This window comes from Durio zibethinus, chromosome 14 (assembly GCF_047325235.1).
Source record: "Durio zibethinus cultivar Kanyao isolate XHJ-2024 chromosome 14, ASM4732523v1, whole genome shotgun sequence".
NCBI lineage: Eukaryota > Viridiplantae > Streptophyta > Magnoliopsida > Malvales > Malvaceae > Durio > Durio zibethinus.
The window spans coordinates 10,412,423-10,432,242 of record NC_143175.1 but is presented as its reverse complement, the minus strand read 5'-3'; the positions used below and the strand labels follow the sequence as shown (position 1 = coordinate 10,432,242).

The 19,820-nt window shown below is 33.6% G+C and overlaps 2 protein-coding genes and 1 pseudogene across 2 annotated transcripts; all 3 read right to left on the bottom strand.

The window, feature by feature from the left end:
- Window positions 1-1,184: 1,184 nt before the first annotated feature.
- On the bottom strand, window positions 1,185-8,501 carry LOC111294023 (putative pectinesterase/pectinesterase inhibitor 24; annotated as a pseudogene).
- A 2,595-nt stretch (window positions 8,502-11,096) lies between these two features.
- LOC111294024 (uncharacterized protein At5g39865-like) lies at window positions 11,097-14,052 on the bottom strand. Its single transcript, XM_022887152.2, has 2 exons — window positions 13,953-14,052; window positions 11,097-12,270 (listed from the first exon to the last, which is right to left on the bottom strand). Exon 2 carries the CDS (start codon window positions 12,268-12,270, stop codon window positions 11,431-11,433), a length of 840 nt encoding a protein of 279 aa, XP_022742887.2. The 5' UTR covers window positions 13,953-14,052; the 3' UTR covers window positions 11,097-11,430.
- Window positions 14,053-15,566: 1,514 nt separating this feature from the next.
- LOC111294088 (protein SENSITIVITY TO RED LIGHT REDUCED 1-like) lies at window positions 15,567-18,377 on the bottom strand. Its single transcript, XM_022887254.2, has 2 exons — window positions 18,245-18,377; window positions 15,567-16,769 (listed from the first exon to the last, which is right to left on the bottom strand). Exon 2 carries the CDS (start codon window positions 16,604-16,606, stop codon window positions 15,743-15,745), a length of 864 nt encoding a protein of 287 aa, XP_022742989.1. The 5' UTR covers window positions 16,607-16,769; window positions 18,245-18,377; the 3' UTR covers window positions 15,567-15,742.
- Window positions 18,378-19,820: the final 1,443 nt, after the last annotated feature.

Sequence of the window (19,820 nt, the reverse complement as noted above, 5' to 3'; positions counted from 1 at the left end):
CACTCTGAATGGACAATGTAATTTAGGAAACATCATCTCGGGTGGTTAACAGTTCCTTCTCTGAGGTTTTTGTCCCATTTTGAATGTTCAAGATGATACATGCATATCCATTATGAACATTCACTGCTCCGACATTGTGAGTAATATACAATGGTGCTTGCAATGAGGGGGAATCTCACGGTAGGACACCATGAAGTGTCCAAGAGAGTAAGCGGGAGTGAGCTTGTGAGTCCTCAGTGATGAGCGGGCAACCCCCATTTATAGAGTGAGGCAATGGTGTGTGGATGCTGGTAGAATTTGTGGCACCCCACTTGCACTCTCACCTTTGCTCCTTGTAATGGTTTTTCTCTTCATTCTTTCATCTTTCCCTTCTTCCCAAATCGGGCCAACCTCACTGTTAGGGGAGAGTGGTCTGGCATTAGGGTCCTTCTCCAATGCTCTAATCAGCTAATACATGGTTTAAATCAAATTTTTGAACAAATGAAATATCTTTATATTCAAATCCAGCAAGTAATACGGTTGAAAGTGTTGAAATACGGGTGAAAGCAGATTCAAATCTTTTGGAGAAATTATAGTTTCTTGATGAAATAAAGATGTGGTTACTAATTTGAGTATTGAGTTGAGCTAATAATGTGACTCCTATTGTGAATTGAGTTATAAGAAAAAAAAAATCAGCTATAATACATTGTTGGATGTTGAATTTTGAATTCCAATTGTATAACCAGGAAAATGAGTGCTCAGTGATTTTTTTTTTTAATTTACTCTAACCCAATCTTCCTTGCAAACCAAAAACCTAATGTCTTTGAGTGTGAAAATGTTACTAGTGAATAGCTAGTAACCTATTCATACAAACAAGAAAAATCAAGCAAATCAAGAAAGGGTCGTAAAAAAGAAATCTAGAAGGTTTGAAGCTATCATTTTGGATTTGAACATTCATATCATCAAGAAAAAAATATGGTCTAACACAATTTGCCAACAGGAAGGATTTGAAAAAGGACTAAAATTGGATGCAATCTCTTGTAAAAGTTTGCGAGAATGATGGTTGAACATTCATATGCATATTGTTGCTCTGCAGCTGCAAAACATAAGAAGCAAACACTTTTAGTTCAAAAATTTTTAATAAGAGTATATTTTAGTCCAAAATTCTGACTTCAGCAATTACAATATACATGTATAGGGAGAAAAATGAAGAAGAAAAAACCCAAAAAAGAATCAAGAGCAAACATCTCCATCAGGTATGTTACAATCACAAACTAGATTTGTAGCTAACACCAGCATCTGAGATCCACTTTTCCCTTTCCAGGAATTCCTTGACTCTAAACTTTTTGGCTTCTTTGTCAGTAATATTTCTCAAACCTTTCCATTTAACTCTATCTTTGGTTGAAGAACCAGGGCCAATGTTCTTATATTCGGAGTAGAATATGGTCTTTGGTGCAGTAGTGCCACTCCATGGCAACCACCCTGCTGGATATATCAAGCTCCCAATATTTGTATGCATGAAAATTGTGGTTGAGTAATCCTTCCATGGTCGTCCAAGGTATGTTCTGACAGAAGTACTCAAATTTCCATAAGGCAAAATTGTGCAATTCTGAATGGTAATCACAGTATTCTGATTGGGGTCAACCTTCCCTCGAGCAGTGACTGTGTTCTGTTGGTTAGGCATAGGTTGCCTGGGGAGTATGTTACAATTTTGGAAGACCAACAGCTGAGTTTCCAAATATGAAATCAATGGTTCCAGTAATGTCACATTCACGGTAGAACTGGCGGTTGGAGTGTGCATAGAGAGTGTCCTGAAAGGCATCGAAGCAGCATCTATAGAAGACTGATTGGTCTGCTGTTGACATTAAGGCCACTGCCTGATTTTTTTGAAGTCCAGCAGTGTTGGCAAATCCTATATCTCGAGCAACAAAGCCTTTTCCGAGCACAGCTGCAAAGAAAGCAAGTTTACACTGTCAAACACTCATAAATCACACTATAAACTTCATAAACCACTAGTAAATTACAATGTCATATCATCAAAGTTTCTTCATAATTGTCAATTTTGAATGAGATTGGTAGCTACGATTTATTACCAATGTCAATTATTTGCTGTCAAATAACTACATCTAACTAGCAGTTGAAAACTTACCAAATGTTGCAGTTGAAAATGTGGGATTACCATCAAAAAAATTGAGGCTTCCAGATACAATTGTCGATTCCATCCCATCACCAATCATGGTGACATTCCATTATTTCTTCTCAACCCTTACATTTTCTTTATAAACTCCCTTCTTCACATAGATCACAGTCCTGTTCTTGCTTTTGTCAGGGACTGCCTCCAGGGCAGCACTGATAGTCTTATACTTACCAGCGCCATCCTTCGCTACAATAATATCTGTTTTTTTCTTCAATTGATCCGAGCTTTGAAGTAATATCCTGTCTTTTTGATGCAACCACTCTGGCTTTTCATAGTTTGGACAAAAATTCATTAATTGCCTTAGATTAAACGCACTTGCAACCTTTGAAATCCATGTTATAATGGAGAGGCTGTTGCTAGTTAGTTCAGAAGAATACTTTAGATGGTCATGAACACTAGCCATTATGTCTCCTCTGAGCTCCTGAAACCCATCAATGCAGGTCTGCTGGTAAGTACCAGCTGCACTTAGCCATGTCCTGAAATCATCCACAGCTTGAATAACCGAAACTTCACCTGATAACGATAAGGGGCTATTAAGATGATTAATTGCTGGACTCAAAAGATCACGGCAATTCTCCAAGGCTGCAATTGACATCTTATCAATGTCACCTTTAAAAATTCCATTCTTGGAGAAATACTGGGATGCTTTCGATAGCTGAGTGATGGCTACTTTCATCGACAATTTGAAGATATCTTCGGGTTTGAACTGGCTGGAGTTACCCGTTGTAGCAAGACTACTGTAACATGTATCTTTATACAAGGTCATATCACATACAGCTTTGATAGAAGTAGAGATGGACTGAAATCCACCATTGCCACCATTTTTGGAGTCTCCTTTAGAGCCTCCACTTCCCAACACAGCCGCAACTGTTGCGCCTGAAACAATAATTACAACAATACAGAAGCAATAGACAACAATCAATAATAAAAAACGCAGGAAAAATAAAGCACACCAAGATTTACGTGAAAAACCCTTAAGTGTAGAAGGAAAAAACTACGGACTACCAGAAAATTTTCACTATCAAATAATAGGTATACAAAGTTCTTCTCTAGCTAAAACTAGAGCTAATCAACAACTAGAGAAACAATTGGAGAAATCTCACCAAATAAGTGACTCAACAAATACACCTTAGATTTGTTCTTAGAGAGCTTCAAACCCGATCTTCACTGTTCAGAATGTAGAACTCTGAATCATAAACCTCCTAACAAGGTTTCAACTCAATCGGACCACGGATCGACTTCCGTTCAACCAACTCTCCCTTCTCCTTTTTCTATTTGCTTTTTTTGGCTTTTCTTCTTTCTCTACTTGGTTTTCGACACACACTTAAAACAACCCCACCTCTTTTTTATTAAATAGCTAGGGCTCTGTGTAAAATGAAAGATCAAGGCCCATGGCCTTTACTTGGTCCAAAATCACTTACATAAGGTTGGACCCCATTTTCTTAGCAATCTCCCCCTCCAGCCCCATTAGGAGGAGATTCATCACCATAGCAGTTTCATTTGGAACTTACCTTGGTCAGGGAACTCATTCCGATCAAGTTACTGCAAAGCTCAAGCTTTTCCTTGGGAAGTATCTTAGTCAACATATCTGCTACATTCTTATCAGTATGAACTTTCTTCAATAGCATCTGCTGTTCTTCAATCACTGAACGTAACCAATGATATCTAACATCAATGTACTTTGTTCTAGCACGGTACATGATATTCTTACTCAAATTTAAAGTACTTTGGCTATCACAAAATACCACATACTCTTTTTGATTCAACTACAATTTAAGAAGAAAATGTTTCATCCAAAGCATTTCTTTATATGCTTCGGTTGTTGTAATATATTCAGCCTTTGTAGTTGACAAAGCAACACACTTCTGTAACTTAGATTGCCAAGATACAACTCCTCCTGTAAAAGTGAACAAATACCCTAAAGTAGATTTCTTACCATCAAGATCGCCTACCATGTCAGCATCAGTAAACCTTTCTAGAACTGGTTGTGAAACTCCATAAGTCAAGCACATTTTTTAGGTACCCCTCAAATATCTAAAAATCCATTTCATTGCTTCCCAGTGAACCTTTCTTGGATTAGAAAAAAATCTACTCACTACACCAACTGTATGAGCAATGTCAGGCCTTAAACAAACCATAAGATACATTAAAGAACTGACTGCAGAAGAATAAGGAATACTAGACATAGCCAGTTGCTTTTCCTTAGACACTGGATAAGATTTCTTACTTAGATGAAAATGATTAACAAGTGGACTGCTAACTGATTTAGCATGTTACATGTTGAATCTACCAAGCACTCGTTCAACATACTTTCCCTATGACAACCACAGCTTTTCAGCTCTCCTATCTTGGATAATGTCCATACCAAGAATCTGTTTAGCTGGACCTAAATCCTTCATATCAAAAGACTTAGACAATTGTTCTTTCAAACTGTAAACCATACTAGCATCTTGTCCTACAATCAACATATCATCAACATATAATAATAGGATAATGAAGTTACCATTAGAGAATTGTTTAACATACACACAAGAATCCGCTACTATTCTTTTATAGCTAAAACTCACCATAAAAGAATCAAACTTCTTGTACCACTATCGCGGAGCTTGTTTCAAGCCATACAAGCTTTTCTTCAATTTGCAAACTAAGTGCTCTTTCCCTTTCACTTCAAAACCCTCAGGTTGATTCATATAAATGTCCTCCTGCAAATCACCATGCAAAAATATAGTTTTAACATCAAGTTACTCAAGCTCAAGATTCAAACTAGCTACTAATCTCAGTACCACTCGAATAGAACTCATCTTTATAACTGGAGCAAAAATCTCATCAAAATCAATGCTTGATTTTTTAGAAAAACCTTTTACTATCAATCGAGCTTTGTACCTCACTAATTTGTCACCATCTTTTTTCAACTTGAACACCCATTTATTCTTTAATGGCTTCTTTCCTGTTAGAAGTTTAACAAGATCATAAGTACCATTCTTTCGTAATGACTCCATCTTTTCTTTCATTACTTTTAACCAGTGCTCTCTATCCGAAGTAGCCTATACATCTTGAAAGCTTTCTGGCTCCCTTTCATTGGTAACTAAAATAAAATTTAAACTTGGATAATTGGTAGATGACCTATGCTCTCTAGTAGATCTCCTAAACTGAGACTCTACATCACTTGATGCCGAAGGTAGCTCCTCCTGCTCAACACTTTCAGGTAGAAAAGATTGCTCCCCCTGCTCAAAACTAATTGCATCTGGCTCATCATCTACTGTGGCTGGCTCATTCATATCTCCAAGTTCTGTTTCTTGCTCATTTCCATAATCTGTGGCTCTTTCCTGTAGAATTCATGTCGGTGTTGAAACATCACACTTAACAGTAACCCATGTAGTCTTTTCATTTTTTTCAAGGTCTGCTATAATTTTTTTTTCATGAAAGACCACATCCTTGCTTCTGATTGTCTTTTTCTTTACTAGATCCCATACCCTGTAGCCAAATTTCTCATCACCATATCCTACAAACACACACTGTGTAGCTTTATTGTCAAGCTTTGATCTCTGCTCTTTCGGTACATGCATGAATGCTTTACACCCAAAAACTTTCAAGTGAGAGTATGAAGTATCTTTCCCTGTCCACACTTTTTCTGAAATGTCAAAGCCTAAAGGAACTGATGGTGACCTGTTAAGTAAATAACAAGCTGTGTTGACTGCTTCACCCTAGAATGACTTTAGTAATTTTATCATCCTCAACATACATATGACTTATGACTTTTTCCACATGGTGCGATTCATTCTTTCAGCTATACCATTATGCTGCGGTGTTCTAGGTTTTGTCTTCTCATGCCTGATCCCATGCTTTGAGCAATACTCTTCAAAGCCTTTAGATGTGTATTCCTCACCATTATCAGTTCGAATACACTTCAAGGGTAATCCTATTATCCTTTCAACCATAGTATGAAATTTTTAAAAATACTGCAGTACCTGACTTTTGTATTTCAATATATACACCTAAGTCTTACGTGAAGCATCATCAATAAAAGTAACAAAATATCTACTATCACCTAATGACTCAACCTCAATGGGACCACATATGTCAGAATAAATTAATTCCAACTTGTTTTCTTTTCTCTGAGAACTTTTATGAAAAGAAACTCTATGATGCTTACCAAACAAACAATAATCACATGAATCGAGAGACATACCTTTGGTCAAGGGAATGAGAGACTGCCTTGCCAAAATCTGTAACCCTTTTTCACTCATGTGTGCCAACCTTCTGTGCCACAAGTTTGCTGAAGCATTATTTTCAACGGTATTTACCTAGTTACTGTTCAATTCCATCTATGTCTTATATATTGTGCAACATAGTTTTTCCTTTGCAACTACCATAGATCTTCTGAGAAGCTTTCACTGTCTATTCTTTTGTCGATTTTCATATCCCTCCTTATCAAGGACATTAATAGCAAGTAAGTTCATTCTCATATATGAAATGTGTTTGACATCCCTCAAAATCAACATGCAGTCTGTACTAATTTGTACAACAATATCACCAATCCCAATAATCTGCGACACACTCTTGTTTTCCATCTTGGTACAATCAAAATCTTATGCTTTGTAAGTTGTAAACAACTCTCTCTTAGGAACACAATGATATGCCGCTCCTGTGTCAACTATCCACTCAATGTCGGGATCACTAACATGATTACAATCACTATGTGTACAAATCAAAGTAACTGAATCACTATCCGAATTCACTGCTGCAACATTACCATCATTCGAACTCTTACTTTTCTCATCTTTTCGTTTCTACTTCAAGATTTTACAGTTTCATTTTATATGACATACTTTACCACAATAGAAACACTTCACTTTACCTCTAGACTTGGATCTATGTTTAGACTTACCACGACCTTTTGAGTCCTGACCTTTGTCGATGTTTCTACCCTTGTTCTCTGTGACCAGAGCTTGATTCTTAGGGTCTACATCTTTTTACCTTGCTTCTTCATTAAGCATACTGTCCTTTAGCATCTCCAATGTCACCTTATAATCAGGAGCTGAATTAAGAACAGTCACAACTAGAGTATTCCAGCTGTCTGGTAATGAACCCAAAAAAAATAACGCTTTTATTTCATCATCCATCTTAAGCTCCATAGTAGTCATCCTATTAAATATATCTTGAAAATCACTCAAGTGCTCTGTAATAGATCGTCCATCCCTGTACTGTAAAGTTGCAAGCTTTTTAACAAGCATAACTTTATTCATACCTGTTTTTCTCTCATACAATGCTGTCAATTTTTTTCAAACAATGTGAGCATTTGACTCCTGTGCTACATGATGGAACACGCTGATATCAACCTATTTTCTGATTGTAACCAGCGTCTTTCTACCTAGCTTCTTCCAACTTTCATCTTTCATATCTGCTGGTTTAGCCAAATCACCCAATATTGACTCATACAAATCTTTACAGTATAGATGATCCTCCATCATAGGCTTCCAAATTGAATAATTTGATGCTGTCAATTTTATCATGGAACCTGTATCACCCTCCATGATCTCAAACAGAATTTACTTCTATCCTGGGTTGCTTCTGTATCGATGTCTCAAAATAACCCTCGCTCTAATACCACTTGTTGCGCCTGAAGCAATAATCACAACAATACAGAAGCAATAGACAACAATCAATAATAAAAAACGCAGGAAAAATAAAGCACACCAAGATTTACATGAAAAACCTTCCAGTGTAGAGGAAAAAAAACCATGAACCACCAGAAAAATCTTTCCTATCAAATAATAAGTATACAAAGTTCTTCTCTAGCTAAAACTAGAGCTAAGCAATAACTAGAGAAACAATTGAAAAAATCTCACTAAATAAGTGACTCAACAAATACACCCTGGATTTGTTCTTAGAGAGCTTCAAACCCGATCTTCACCGTTCAAAATGTAGAACTATGAATCATAAACCTCCTGACAATGTTTCAACTCAATCGGACCACGGATCGACTTCCGTTCAACCAACTCTCTCTTCTCTTTTTTCTCTCTATTTTTTCTGGTTTTTTTTCTTTTTCTACTTGGTTTTCGACACACACTTAAAACAACCTCACATCTTTTTTATTAAATAGTTAGGGCTCTATGTAAAATGAAAGATTAAGGCCTATGGCCTTTACTTGAACCAAAATCACTTACATGAGGCTGGTCTCCATTTTCCTAACAGCAACTACTATAGCAGCAAGGAGTATGAATGACAGGCAAATCATGGCGATTCTCCTCCTTGTTTTTCGACGAGCCTGGAGCGTTGCTAGATCTGCCTCATTGATTTTGCCCTAAGCTCTGAAGAATGACATGTTTGAAATCTTTTTCCTGTTGGATTGACGAATAGCTTTATATATATATTGGTACTATTTTAGGCAATGTCAAGCTGTAAGTTTGGTGGTTGAATTGGCATTAGAATTACGTGCAAGCCACTCTCATTACTCGTTTTGTTTGTCAAAGTAATGCTGATCTTTAAGTTCAAATGTTGTGCTGCTCGTCTTGGCGAACCTTAGACCTAAATACTTGAGTAAAAATGCATAATACTAACTAAATGCCTATATGTTTATTAGTATTTGAAATATTTTCGATTTAGAAACTAGATGACATATTCATGGATGGAAACTGGGCAGGGAAAAGATTATTTATAAAGAGCATAAAATTTCAATGAACTGATAGTTCAATTCAATGGTACTGAAATTGGCTTTAGAATGGAAAGTCTTGAGCTTGAACTTCAATCCTAGTCCAGAAGAACAAAAAGAATTACTACTATCTTCTATTTATTTAAATTAATATTTAACCACTGAAACGCATGTAGAATTTCAAAGTTTCCAGGACAGGAAAGAAAATCCTAGCCCACAAGATTTGGTTCTCTTCTGACTTTCTAGTTTCAACTTGGTTCAAACGCCAAAATTAATTTAATTAATGGGTTATGTTTCACAATTTACAAAAGTTGAAACTATCATCAAAAGAATATGTAATACAATACCCATCCTATTCCTACGTTTTTTTCTTCTGGGTAACAAGTAACAACCCTTCTTAATCGTAAGGGAATTTTCTTTCTAGCATTAAATTCAATTCCTAGAGTAAAAGGCGTTTAAAAACTAGTATCATTAACTCTTTCATGCTCTGAAGGATTGCAAGTTGGCCGGGAAGTCTGAAATTACACTAAAATAAAATGGAAATGAAGGGGCGTTGGTGAGAGGTCCTAATTCAGTGATGGATCAGATTTATGGTGTGCTCCTCCAACGATTAAAAGGATGTTTTCATTTAGCTTATCATGATCATATAAAGCATATGGTAGACGAGGAACGACAACTTCACAAAACCGGAACAGACTGCAGGAAGAGCTCTAATGTTATCGGTGAAATTCTTAGACGCGAATTCGGGGGTCCGGCTAGAAGGACTTCACAACTAGAGGTGCAATGGACAACCAAATCTATGTTCAAAGTTAACTTTGATGCAGTAGCGTCTGCTCAGGGACACTACATGGGTGAGGCAGTGGGCATTAGAGAACTATCAAAAATGCTAACGCTATTATGTCTGCAAGGAAATGGCAAAAGGCATGCCCTTTTGGGTCTAATCTATGAAGCCAAACTGAAAATCATTTTGGGATAATCGAGGATCTGGATGACATTTTGGAAAATCTATTTCAACATGCAACTTTCTTGAAAATTGATTGATAGGAAACTGCATAAAACAAGCAAGAGTGCAAGAATTTGCTTCTCCAAAGAAAAACAACTATCTTATGAAAACAACATAATTCATTAAAAAAATTGAAGGAAAGGTATTTCATGTCTCCTTTGATTGACTCATACCGGGGCTATTATATTGATAGAAAGGAAAGGATTGGAGATGAAGAGCTTAATGCTTACTCCATCATACTGCTTAAGGAGCCTTGATGGCGACTAGTCACCTGAATAACGATGGAGATAGATTGTCCCAACCAAACAAAGGGAAAATTTCAGGTCAGAAGCATCTCATATTTAGGTGTAGTTTCAAAAACTGGAGTCTAAAACAGGAAATAGTCCTGACATATATGCCAGATTAATATGGCCAATATACCATATAATGCAAAGAAAACGGATCCCCACCGGCCACAGCCCTAATATCAATCAATAATCAAGAGTTAAACATGCAGCAGATAAAAGAACAACGTAACTTTGTAAAAAAAAAAAAAAAAAAGGAACCGCCTTATGGTTAGGACAGACTTGTCACAAAACACAATCCAAAATGAAGAGCAAATCCTATAAACTAAATTTAAAGAAAACACTTCATTAAAATATTGACCAACAGAAATACATTTAACACTACACACGTAACTTATGGCTCTTACAGAAATCAAAGAGTTATCTCACAAGAGTTGAGATATTAGCACAACATTGCTTTAAAAATGAATTTTAAATTAAAAAAAAAAGAGAGAGAGAGAGAGAAGGGGAATGAGTGAAGATAACAGAGTGGCATTCTTCACCATCCAATTCTAATTTGTTAACAAGTCTAGATTCCTTTAACCCAAAATAATCCATCAGAGCATCTCTATATTCTTAAATCTTAATACAACAAGATGAAGGCACCAAGAGGTGAGTTGCATTGATATTTATTGGGACAAAGAAAGGTATTAGGACATCACATCAAAATACGTTCTGAAGATAGTTGACATTTGCCGCATCTACGCATAAATCTGAATAAAATTTCAGAATACTATCAATTTCTATACTATTTTTAGGCCAACATTTATTATACTACTCTACTCTCCCATGAATGGGACCACATATGGACTCAATATTTAAATCAACTTTTGCGTACTGTTTAATCTTTCCTTAAATTAAAAGCAATTCCACAGTGACAAGCAATTCAGTTATGTATGCACTAAAAGTTTCTTTGATTACAAAGCTATTCAAGAACAGAAGTAAAGCATAAATAATCTATTCTCATTACAATCTGTCATTTGCAACAAATGCGAGTTCAGTACATTAAGATGACACTAAATATTTACAATACCATGTAGGAGAATTAAACTATCTCCTTGACAATCAAAATGCCCAAACCAAATATGGCATTTTAATTACATTACACTATTATTATCAACATCCAGTTGAACAAGACACTAAACGATCATCGGCTCCCTGCCAACGATACTCTTCATTGCAAACACATTAAACCATTACCCGCATCACCAATATACGTTAACTAACGAAAAAACAAGCTTCTGAATGACCTTAACACCCTGTAGCAATCAAAGTTTTAAGAGCAACAATCTGGGCATCGAATCAAGCCATTCTCATTGCATTCCAAGCATCTCTTAAGCAAGCCTTCATCTTCATCAAACACTTTTCGACTCCCACTACAATTCCCACAAGGCACAAACCTGACATCCCCACAACCTTGACAAACAAACCCAGGTTGTCTCCTTGGAAACCCATCAAGAATCTTAGCCAATTCTCCAACTTCAAACATGCTTTTAATCACATCAGCACCACCAACATACTTTCCCTTTATAAAAACCTGCGGCAAACTCACATTCTTCTCTTTCAAAACGCTTTGCAACTCTTTCTTATAAGCTGCATCCATCGAAATATCCCTTTCATCGACCCAAACTCTAAAACCTCTAAATATCATTCTAACAGCATAACAATCCTCGTAAGTCCTTCGAATCCCTCGTAAACTAGTTAAATAAACAACAATTCGATCTTCCGTACCCGGTAATCTTATCAAAGGGCTATTAAAACTCAACGAAAAAGAGGATGAATAACCAATTGATTTCGGGGGTCTTAAAACAACCTTGGGGGAAGGTTCTTTTGGACTTGAAGATTTGTCGAATTCGAATAAAGTGCAAAGCTTTCTAACTTTACCTTTGATGGAATCGATTGAACTGTAAAATTTGAAAATGGAAGCTGCTCGATTAAGAGATTGATTGTTGAGAAGAAGGTGAACTTTGGTTGGATTGGATTCACCGGAGGTTGCGTGCATTGTATACAAGCGATTGAAGAACATCGACCCAGATGATGATTTCGCCCTGTTATTTTCCAATTCTGCCATCGAACCAGATGATGATTTCGCCTTGTTATTTTTCAATTCTGCCATCTACTCAGATTAAAAAAACTCAAAAATTAACAAGAAAATCCAAACTTTTTTTTTTTAAAGAATAAATTCAAGATTGAAAATTGGGTACGAATTTTTGTTTGGGTTTGGTGGGTGGTGGTTTTTGGGTATTTTTGGTTCTTGTTGTTGTTGACGATGATTGTTGCGTTTTGCTTCAGAAAAAAAAGAGAAAAAAAAATGTCGTTTGGTCGGTTGAAGGATATGAAAACCTTCTTCTTTTTTGTTAGGCGTATTGTTTGGGAAGAAGGAGATGCAGAGGAGGAGCTGGGCTTTGTAGACGTAGCATCAAAGCAAGAACTTTGTTTCAAAGTCGTTTAAATTAAAATATAACTATTTCATATTTATTATTTTAATATATTTTTAACAACAAAAGTTCAAATGATAAATTAAATATTATTCTATAGATATCCGCACGTTATAGTAATCATATTTATTCATTTTTTTATTGCAAAATTTATTTAACTAAATAAAAAAAATTTTAAATAAAACAGAGCTGACATTTGAAAGCCTCAATTAATCTCATTTTTTTATAAAATTTATTTAATAAAAATTAAGAAAAACAAAAAAATTTTAAAAAATTTAAGCTCAGAAAATATGTCATATAAATACTATATTAACTTAAAATATTAATGTATAATAAAAAATTAAATAATAATTATATTAATATAATATATATAATTAAATTAATAATAAAATATATATCTTGAAATAAGTAGAAACAAATTATCATAAATCCATCAAATAAAAATTATTTTATCATCTCTATCAATCAATATTTTTTTATTATAAAATTTATTTAATTAAATTTTTATAAAAAAGGTAAAAAGAGAAAAAAAAAAATATAAGTGTCTCATGGACACTTTCATTGACTTATTTTACAAAATTAATTTAATTAAAAAAATAAAAATAGAGTTCATTAGAGTACCGAATATGTCAATTAAATTTAAAATATTAATCTCTTATGTTAAAAGATATCAAATAATAATTTTATTAATATAAAAAAATCATTGGAGTGACACGTAAACATTTTAATTGATTTTTTCATAAAATTTATCTAATTAAAAAATATATATAACAGATTTTCTTACACGCATATAACAGAGAATAAAATGAAAAAAATGTTATTTATTGGTTAAAAAAATAATTTTAAGTAATTATTATCTCAATAAATACTATTTTTATTATATTATATTTATAAAATATTATTTAAAAAAAAAATAAGTAAGCATTTGAATATTTGCAGTTATTGAAGTATGGTCTTTTATTCAAAAGATTGGAAGAACAAGATTTAAGTTAACTAATCTGTGAATTAATTGACATATAATTAATGATATTTAAAAGTTATAAATTTTAAAAAATTATATATTTAATATAATTTTCAATTAAATAAATATTATTGAAGATGTTCAAAAATTGATTATGAATTAAAAAATTAAAGTTCAAATCTCATTAGTCTAAAATTATTTTTATATCATGAAATACATAATAAATGAATATAAATGAATATGTGATTATAAATAATATTCTAATAACTTTTTTTGTTAAGTAATGAAAATAGCTAAATTGTCAAATATTTCGATAATTTTAAAAAAATAAACTAAAAAATGAAAATGCTAAAAAGATATTTTAAAAAAGATTTTTAAATTTGGGAGAGGAAAACTTACTTTTTAGGTGAAGAAATTAGGTAATAAGCAGCAGCCACCGGCACAACGCCTCTTTCGAATGACGCGATTTGGTTTTGTTTGAAACTTTGAATTTGAGCGTGGTTTTGGAGTATGGCGTATACGTCTATTTATATTTTATTATACCAAACTCACGTGTATAACACGTGCTATAACAAAAAGGCTTATTTCTAAATTCAACTGTTTTAATTTTTAAATTACTAACCATTTGACCAATAACAAACATGATATTTTTCACTGGGCATAGTAGTTTTTACCCTTTTTTTTTTTTTTACATTTTTTTACTATGTGCATGAAATTAATACCCTCCACCAATGAATTTAGAATTAAATTGTAGATAATGTTTTAGGTAAAACTATCTAAATATTTCAATTTGTTTAGAGAAAATTAAAAGAGTAAATGTCATTTCTTAGTAAAAAAAAAACTTGGTATAAAAGAGACAACAATCTACACATAAAAAAAGAATTATATATATTAAAATTTGAATTTTAAAATTATTATATTATATTTTTTAAATGATTATATAAATTAATTATATTAAATTTTAAATTTAATAAAAAAAATGCATGTCATGATTGCATGATATAGCGTTTCAAAAAATGCTTCCATTTTGTTCAATTTTGCTGAGTTGTTCACCGTTTACATTGATGTCTATCAAGACTTTTAAAGCAAGTCCTTAATTTTAAATGTGAAAACAGTGGGCCACACTTTACGTGAGTCATTTAGATTTGTATTGTTTTCTAATTTTGGCAACACCTTTTACTTTCCTTTTATTTTTTATACTTGCCAATTGCTTTTCAATGGAAAACTTATCCTCATACACTGTGATGATCTTTTATTGATGAATAAAATGGGGGAAATTTTTAATAAAATAAAAATATATACTATTTACTTCAAAAAAAATAATTGATATATTTCATTTACTTCCAAAAAAATAATGTCAAAATGAATTCTCCTTTTATGCCTTTCAAAAAAAAAACACTTATGCCACAACACTTGAACGAAATAGCCAAACTGATTAATATTACTTTTTTTTTTTTTTTTTGTAAAATTACATACAAAATTTGACTTATCAATCCATTGATTTTGTTCTCAAATGTTTATTTTATTTCAAAAATACATTAAACTTCAAAAAGAAAAAAAAAAACTTTTCCAATGTTTTGACTTTGCTATTGAACCATTATTTTTAATTGTTTTCTATACATATTGTAGAAAATTTAAATCAATGTTTCTGTATAGAGCTTGTTGGCAAGGGTCCCTTTTCATGAACCCAATACCAATTACTACAGAGTCATGGAAGTGGTTAGAAGCTGGTGAACGAATTAACGTTCCGATAATTTACGTTAAATTGATTTAATACTGGATACCCTCGATGATTGTGTAAGATTCTAATCTCACGAGATATTTCAAATATCAGTTATGATATATATATTTAAACTCATATTTTTGAATATTTTTTATGAAATAAAATCATAAAAATTTCAAATCAAAATAAATTATATTTTGCAAATTTGATGCAGAGTTTTCAAAATTAAACAGCATTGAGATGTTACATATCATCAATTCAAATTTAAAGTATGTAATTTCTGTCAAATTTGTGGAAATAACGTCAGAGATGAAGCCTTCTAATGAAATAATTTATAGAATTCTTATAGTTAATCTGCTTAAGCATTTTAGCAAACAATTACTCCTGCTAGTAGTTATAAATCAGACCAGGAAAATTTTCCAAACAAATGATATGTTTTAGTCAATTCCAAAACAACAATCATCGATCAATTCAACTGCAGCTCGTTCTCACAAGCAGGCTTGAAAAAATGCCAACTTGAATCATGAAAAGCTGCAAAATAATCATCTGAAACTGTCTTGATTCTGAGTTCATCTGTGAATCTTCGAGCAGCTAAGATGTGTGTGACTGACTCAACAACAGAAGAGTCCATAAATGATACTTCCTGATCATAGTACTTAAATGACACATGCTGCTCATAAGCCTCAAAGCTATTCCCAAACAATGCCACCCGATTCAATGACTCAACTTCCCAATTCGCCTGTAAAAGATTATTGTATAACTCTGCTTCACAATGTGGCATGAAGAAAAGTGTCGGCTTCAAAGTTTGTCGCCGACCTTGCTCATTTACAGACAGAACGGAACAGCCAAGGGCTTCTAAAACCCGAGACTCAGTCGCAGATAGAACCGGATCAAAAACCTCTATATCCCCAATCCAACTAAACTTTCTTTTCATCATAACTGCAAGGCTAAGCTGAAGTCGAGGAGCTTCATGAGACTCGATGCTTCCAATACCATATATCACCATCTGCAGTTTCAACTCAGATCCCAAAACCCTGTGAAAGTGATTCAAGACTTCTGGATTTTGCATTTGATCCAAGAAAGTCGAAAAAAATGGAGAGTTTTCAATTCTCTTCATACAGATTTGTATCTTATGCATTAGCTTTGATTGCCTCTCAGGATCAAATTCAAGATCGGTTGGAACCCACGGCTGTCGTTCTTGATGTTGTCCTTTCCCTGGTTTTATTTTTTGGGAATTCCTTCTATGTCTACCCTTACGGGGTAAAACAATTGTCCACTCTTCATTTTGAGTATTATTCTCAACGGTAAGAACTTTTGGAGAAGCAGCCATTTGCAAAACAAAGATTTTCCTTTATCTCCTACAATAAAAAACCGCTTTTTTCCCCAAAACAATTGTACAACCACAGTTAATACCTGGGGAGTAGCGAGTAGTGCAGGACACTACATCAACTTTGACAAAAACTTTTCTTCACAATTGTGAGAGATATTTGTACCTATTATCATTATTGTAAAAATATAGAAGTTTAGTGGGAGTAAAAGTAACATGGGCAAGGCATGCTTGCACACACATATTCCAAAAGTTCAATTACAGTGTCCAGATGCTGCCAATCTTGCATGCACCATAAGAATGCTAATAGATTAAATATGTTCAATGCCACTAGCAGATTATGAGTATAGATGCACATAAAAAATAGGTTGACCTTGTGTAGCTAATATATTCATAACCTATTTTTAATGTGCATATGTACCAATCTCCTAGTGGCATTGAACGTATTTGATATTCAAAACATGAATATCCGATTAGTTCAGCGGACATCTCCAAATAGTTACACATTTAAAATTTTCTAAGCAAACACAAAATTTTCCATTAGAGAAACAGAGTGGGCAAAACAATCAACAAAATGATTTCAGAGACATTTCTGATATGATGCTTGCAGCTAACAAGAATGCTTTAGGAAAAAAACAAAAAAAAACTAGGTGTTCATGTATGTCAAAATAGAGTAGTCAAGAGAAATACATAGCAACAAGGGAAGGCAAAATAAATTTTGGAACTGCACATCTTACCCTTTCTTTCAAAGAAAAGGGTTTACCTTTTAAATTTTAGTATCACTAAACACCTTGATAAATTGGTTGCTTCAAGTCTTTTTAAGTAATAAGGATGTAAAAATGAGTTATCCAAAGACTCATCAACTCATTGTTAAGTATGGAATAAAAGAAGACATTTACTTCTGCTAACAAGCAAATCTTTTACTTCTTTTCTATCTGATAAAAAATTATTATCAAAAGCAACTATTGCAAAGTTACAAACAAAAACATGGGAAGTTTATATTACTAGCTCTCCATTCAATACCATAAAACTGACTCAAAAGATACAAATCAAAAGGAACATTTCGAATGATATTTGATAAATGAGTAGAAATTCTCTACAAGAAGCAGTTTCATGCCAAAATAAGGAAAAATCCTGAATCAATCCCTACCAAACAGGAAGCAGAGAAATAAAAGCTAATTACTGCAAAAAGGTCAACGAACAAGTTCACTAGAGACTCCAAGTGTAAAACATAGGCCCAACACAAATCAAGTTATGGTCCTCTCAAGGTGTGTTTCATTACTGTAGCTCAATTTATCTCTTCGCTTAAGAATTCTTATGAAAAGCTTCGTTCTTTTTTTCTCTTTATTAATAATTTTAATTGTTCAAGGAAAAAGAAATGGAACAATTCTAGCAATTACAATTTTAACTTGAACCGTTTCAAATCCAAGAATTGAAGTGTTAAAACAAAAACAACCCATTAATTTCAACTAAATGAAGACAAACAACGAAAACCAATGTTCCATAATCCAATTATAATCTCAAAAAATAACAGTATTCAATCAAAAAACTACTTTTCAATATGAACTCATGAAAACGCTTGACCCAAATCAGAGAATCAAATTCATGAACAAAACCAAAAGAAAAAAAAATGGGTCATACCCGTTTGAAAATGGATCGAAGAAGTAAGAAGCAGGTTTTACAATGCAGGCTCCTCAAAATCGCGGGTCTGAATTTCTAGTGGCTGCTTTGGGAAGATTTAGGTGCGTTCTTTATTGTTACGACTTAATTACAATTTACAACCTTAAATTCTTCGAAGATGCCCTATATGTTCAAATATATTTACGTCCAGCGCTGGTATTTTATGTAATTGTATTCATTGCCCATCCAACTTTTTATCTACGTAATTTGGTCCCTCAACGAGGCTATCGCATGTATGCTTTGGTAACTCCGAAACCTAATTACAAAAGTACAAAAAAAAAGTGACTTCTTTTTTTTTATTAGTTGTTAAACTTCTTTTTTAATTACTTAATTTTCAAAAAATGACATAACTTCTTTGTAAGCATAGAATTTTAATTTTTGATAAACGAAAGTTTTTTATTTCATTACCCATAAGAAAGGAGAAAAATAAATTCCCTACAAAGTTTGTAATGGTAAATTTCACCTAGCACCAAAATGCATTCTTTTTGTAACATTAAACTTTTCCATAATTCTATGGACTATGAATTAGAGATATTTATGAGAACACTAAATTTGGATATAGTTTGATATATTGTTATCATTAGAAATTTTTAAATTAAATAAATGTATATGATTTAAGAGTTTTAAAGTTACATTTAGTATTACTAACATAGGAGCTAATAGAGTTTATTATTTCCTCGATTCTGAAAGTGGAACATATGAACGAAGAAAACAGGAACACCGCTCTCTTTGGAGAAGAAACGGCAGAACTACAGTGTAGTACAAAAAAGATTAAGGATCACCACGAGAAGTGCAGTAACATTCAAGCACAACCTTGTGGAGGTGATAATAGGGTGAAGATCTCCTATAAGGATTCACTGTTGGGGGGAAGCTATGGAACCTATTCTAAGACAGAAAAGCCTCAAGATGAGGATATGGAGGAGGATTCAGATGACGAGGAAACCCAAGATAAAGGAGGAAACGTAGAAGGGGAACTCCATGTTTCATTGAGCAGGGATGAGCGCGGACAAATTAAGGAAAAATGGGCTCATTCCATGATTGTGAAAGTCTTTGGGCGTACTGTTGGATATAAATATTTAGCAATAAAGTTGAACATATATGGAAGCTCCAGGAAAGACCTTGCATAGTTGACCTAGGCCATGATTGCTTTCTCCTAAAATTTCAGCTGATAGAAGACTACAATTATGTGCTCAAAGGAGGCCCTTGGTTTATTGGGGGACACTTTCTAACTATAAGAAGGTGGGAACCTAACTTTAGGGCATCTGAGGCAACATTTTCACCAGTAGCGGTGTGGCTGACACTACCAGAGCTCCTAGTTGAATATTTTGATTTAGAAATTCTTAAAAACATTGGCAAGCATATAGGATCTCTACTTCGGGTGGATGGGCATACATTGGCAGGGAAAATGGGAGATACACAAGGATCTGTGTCTAGCTAAACTTGCATTGGAACTTTATGTTTTAAGTGTGGTAGACTAGGCCACCAGAAGGAATTCTACCCTCATAAGTGTTGAGATATGGTTCACATATGAGTAAAA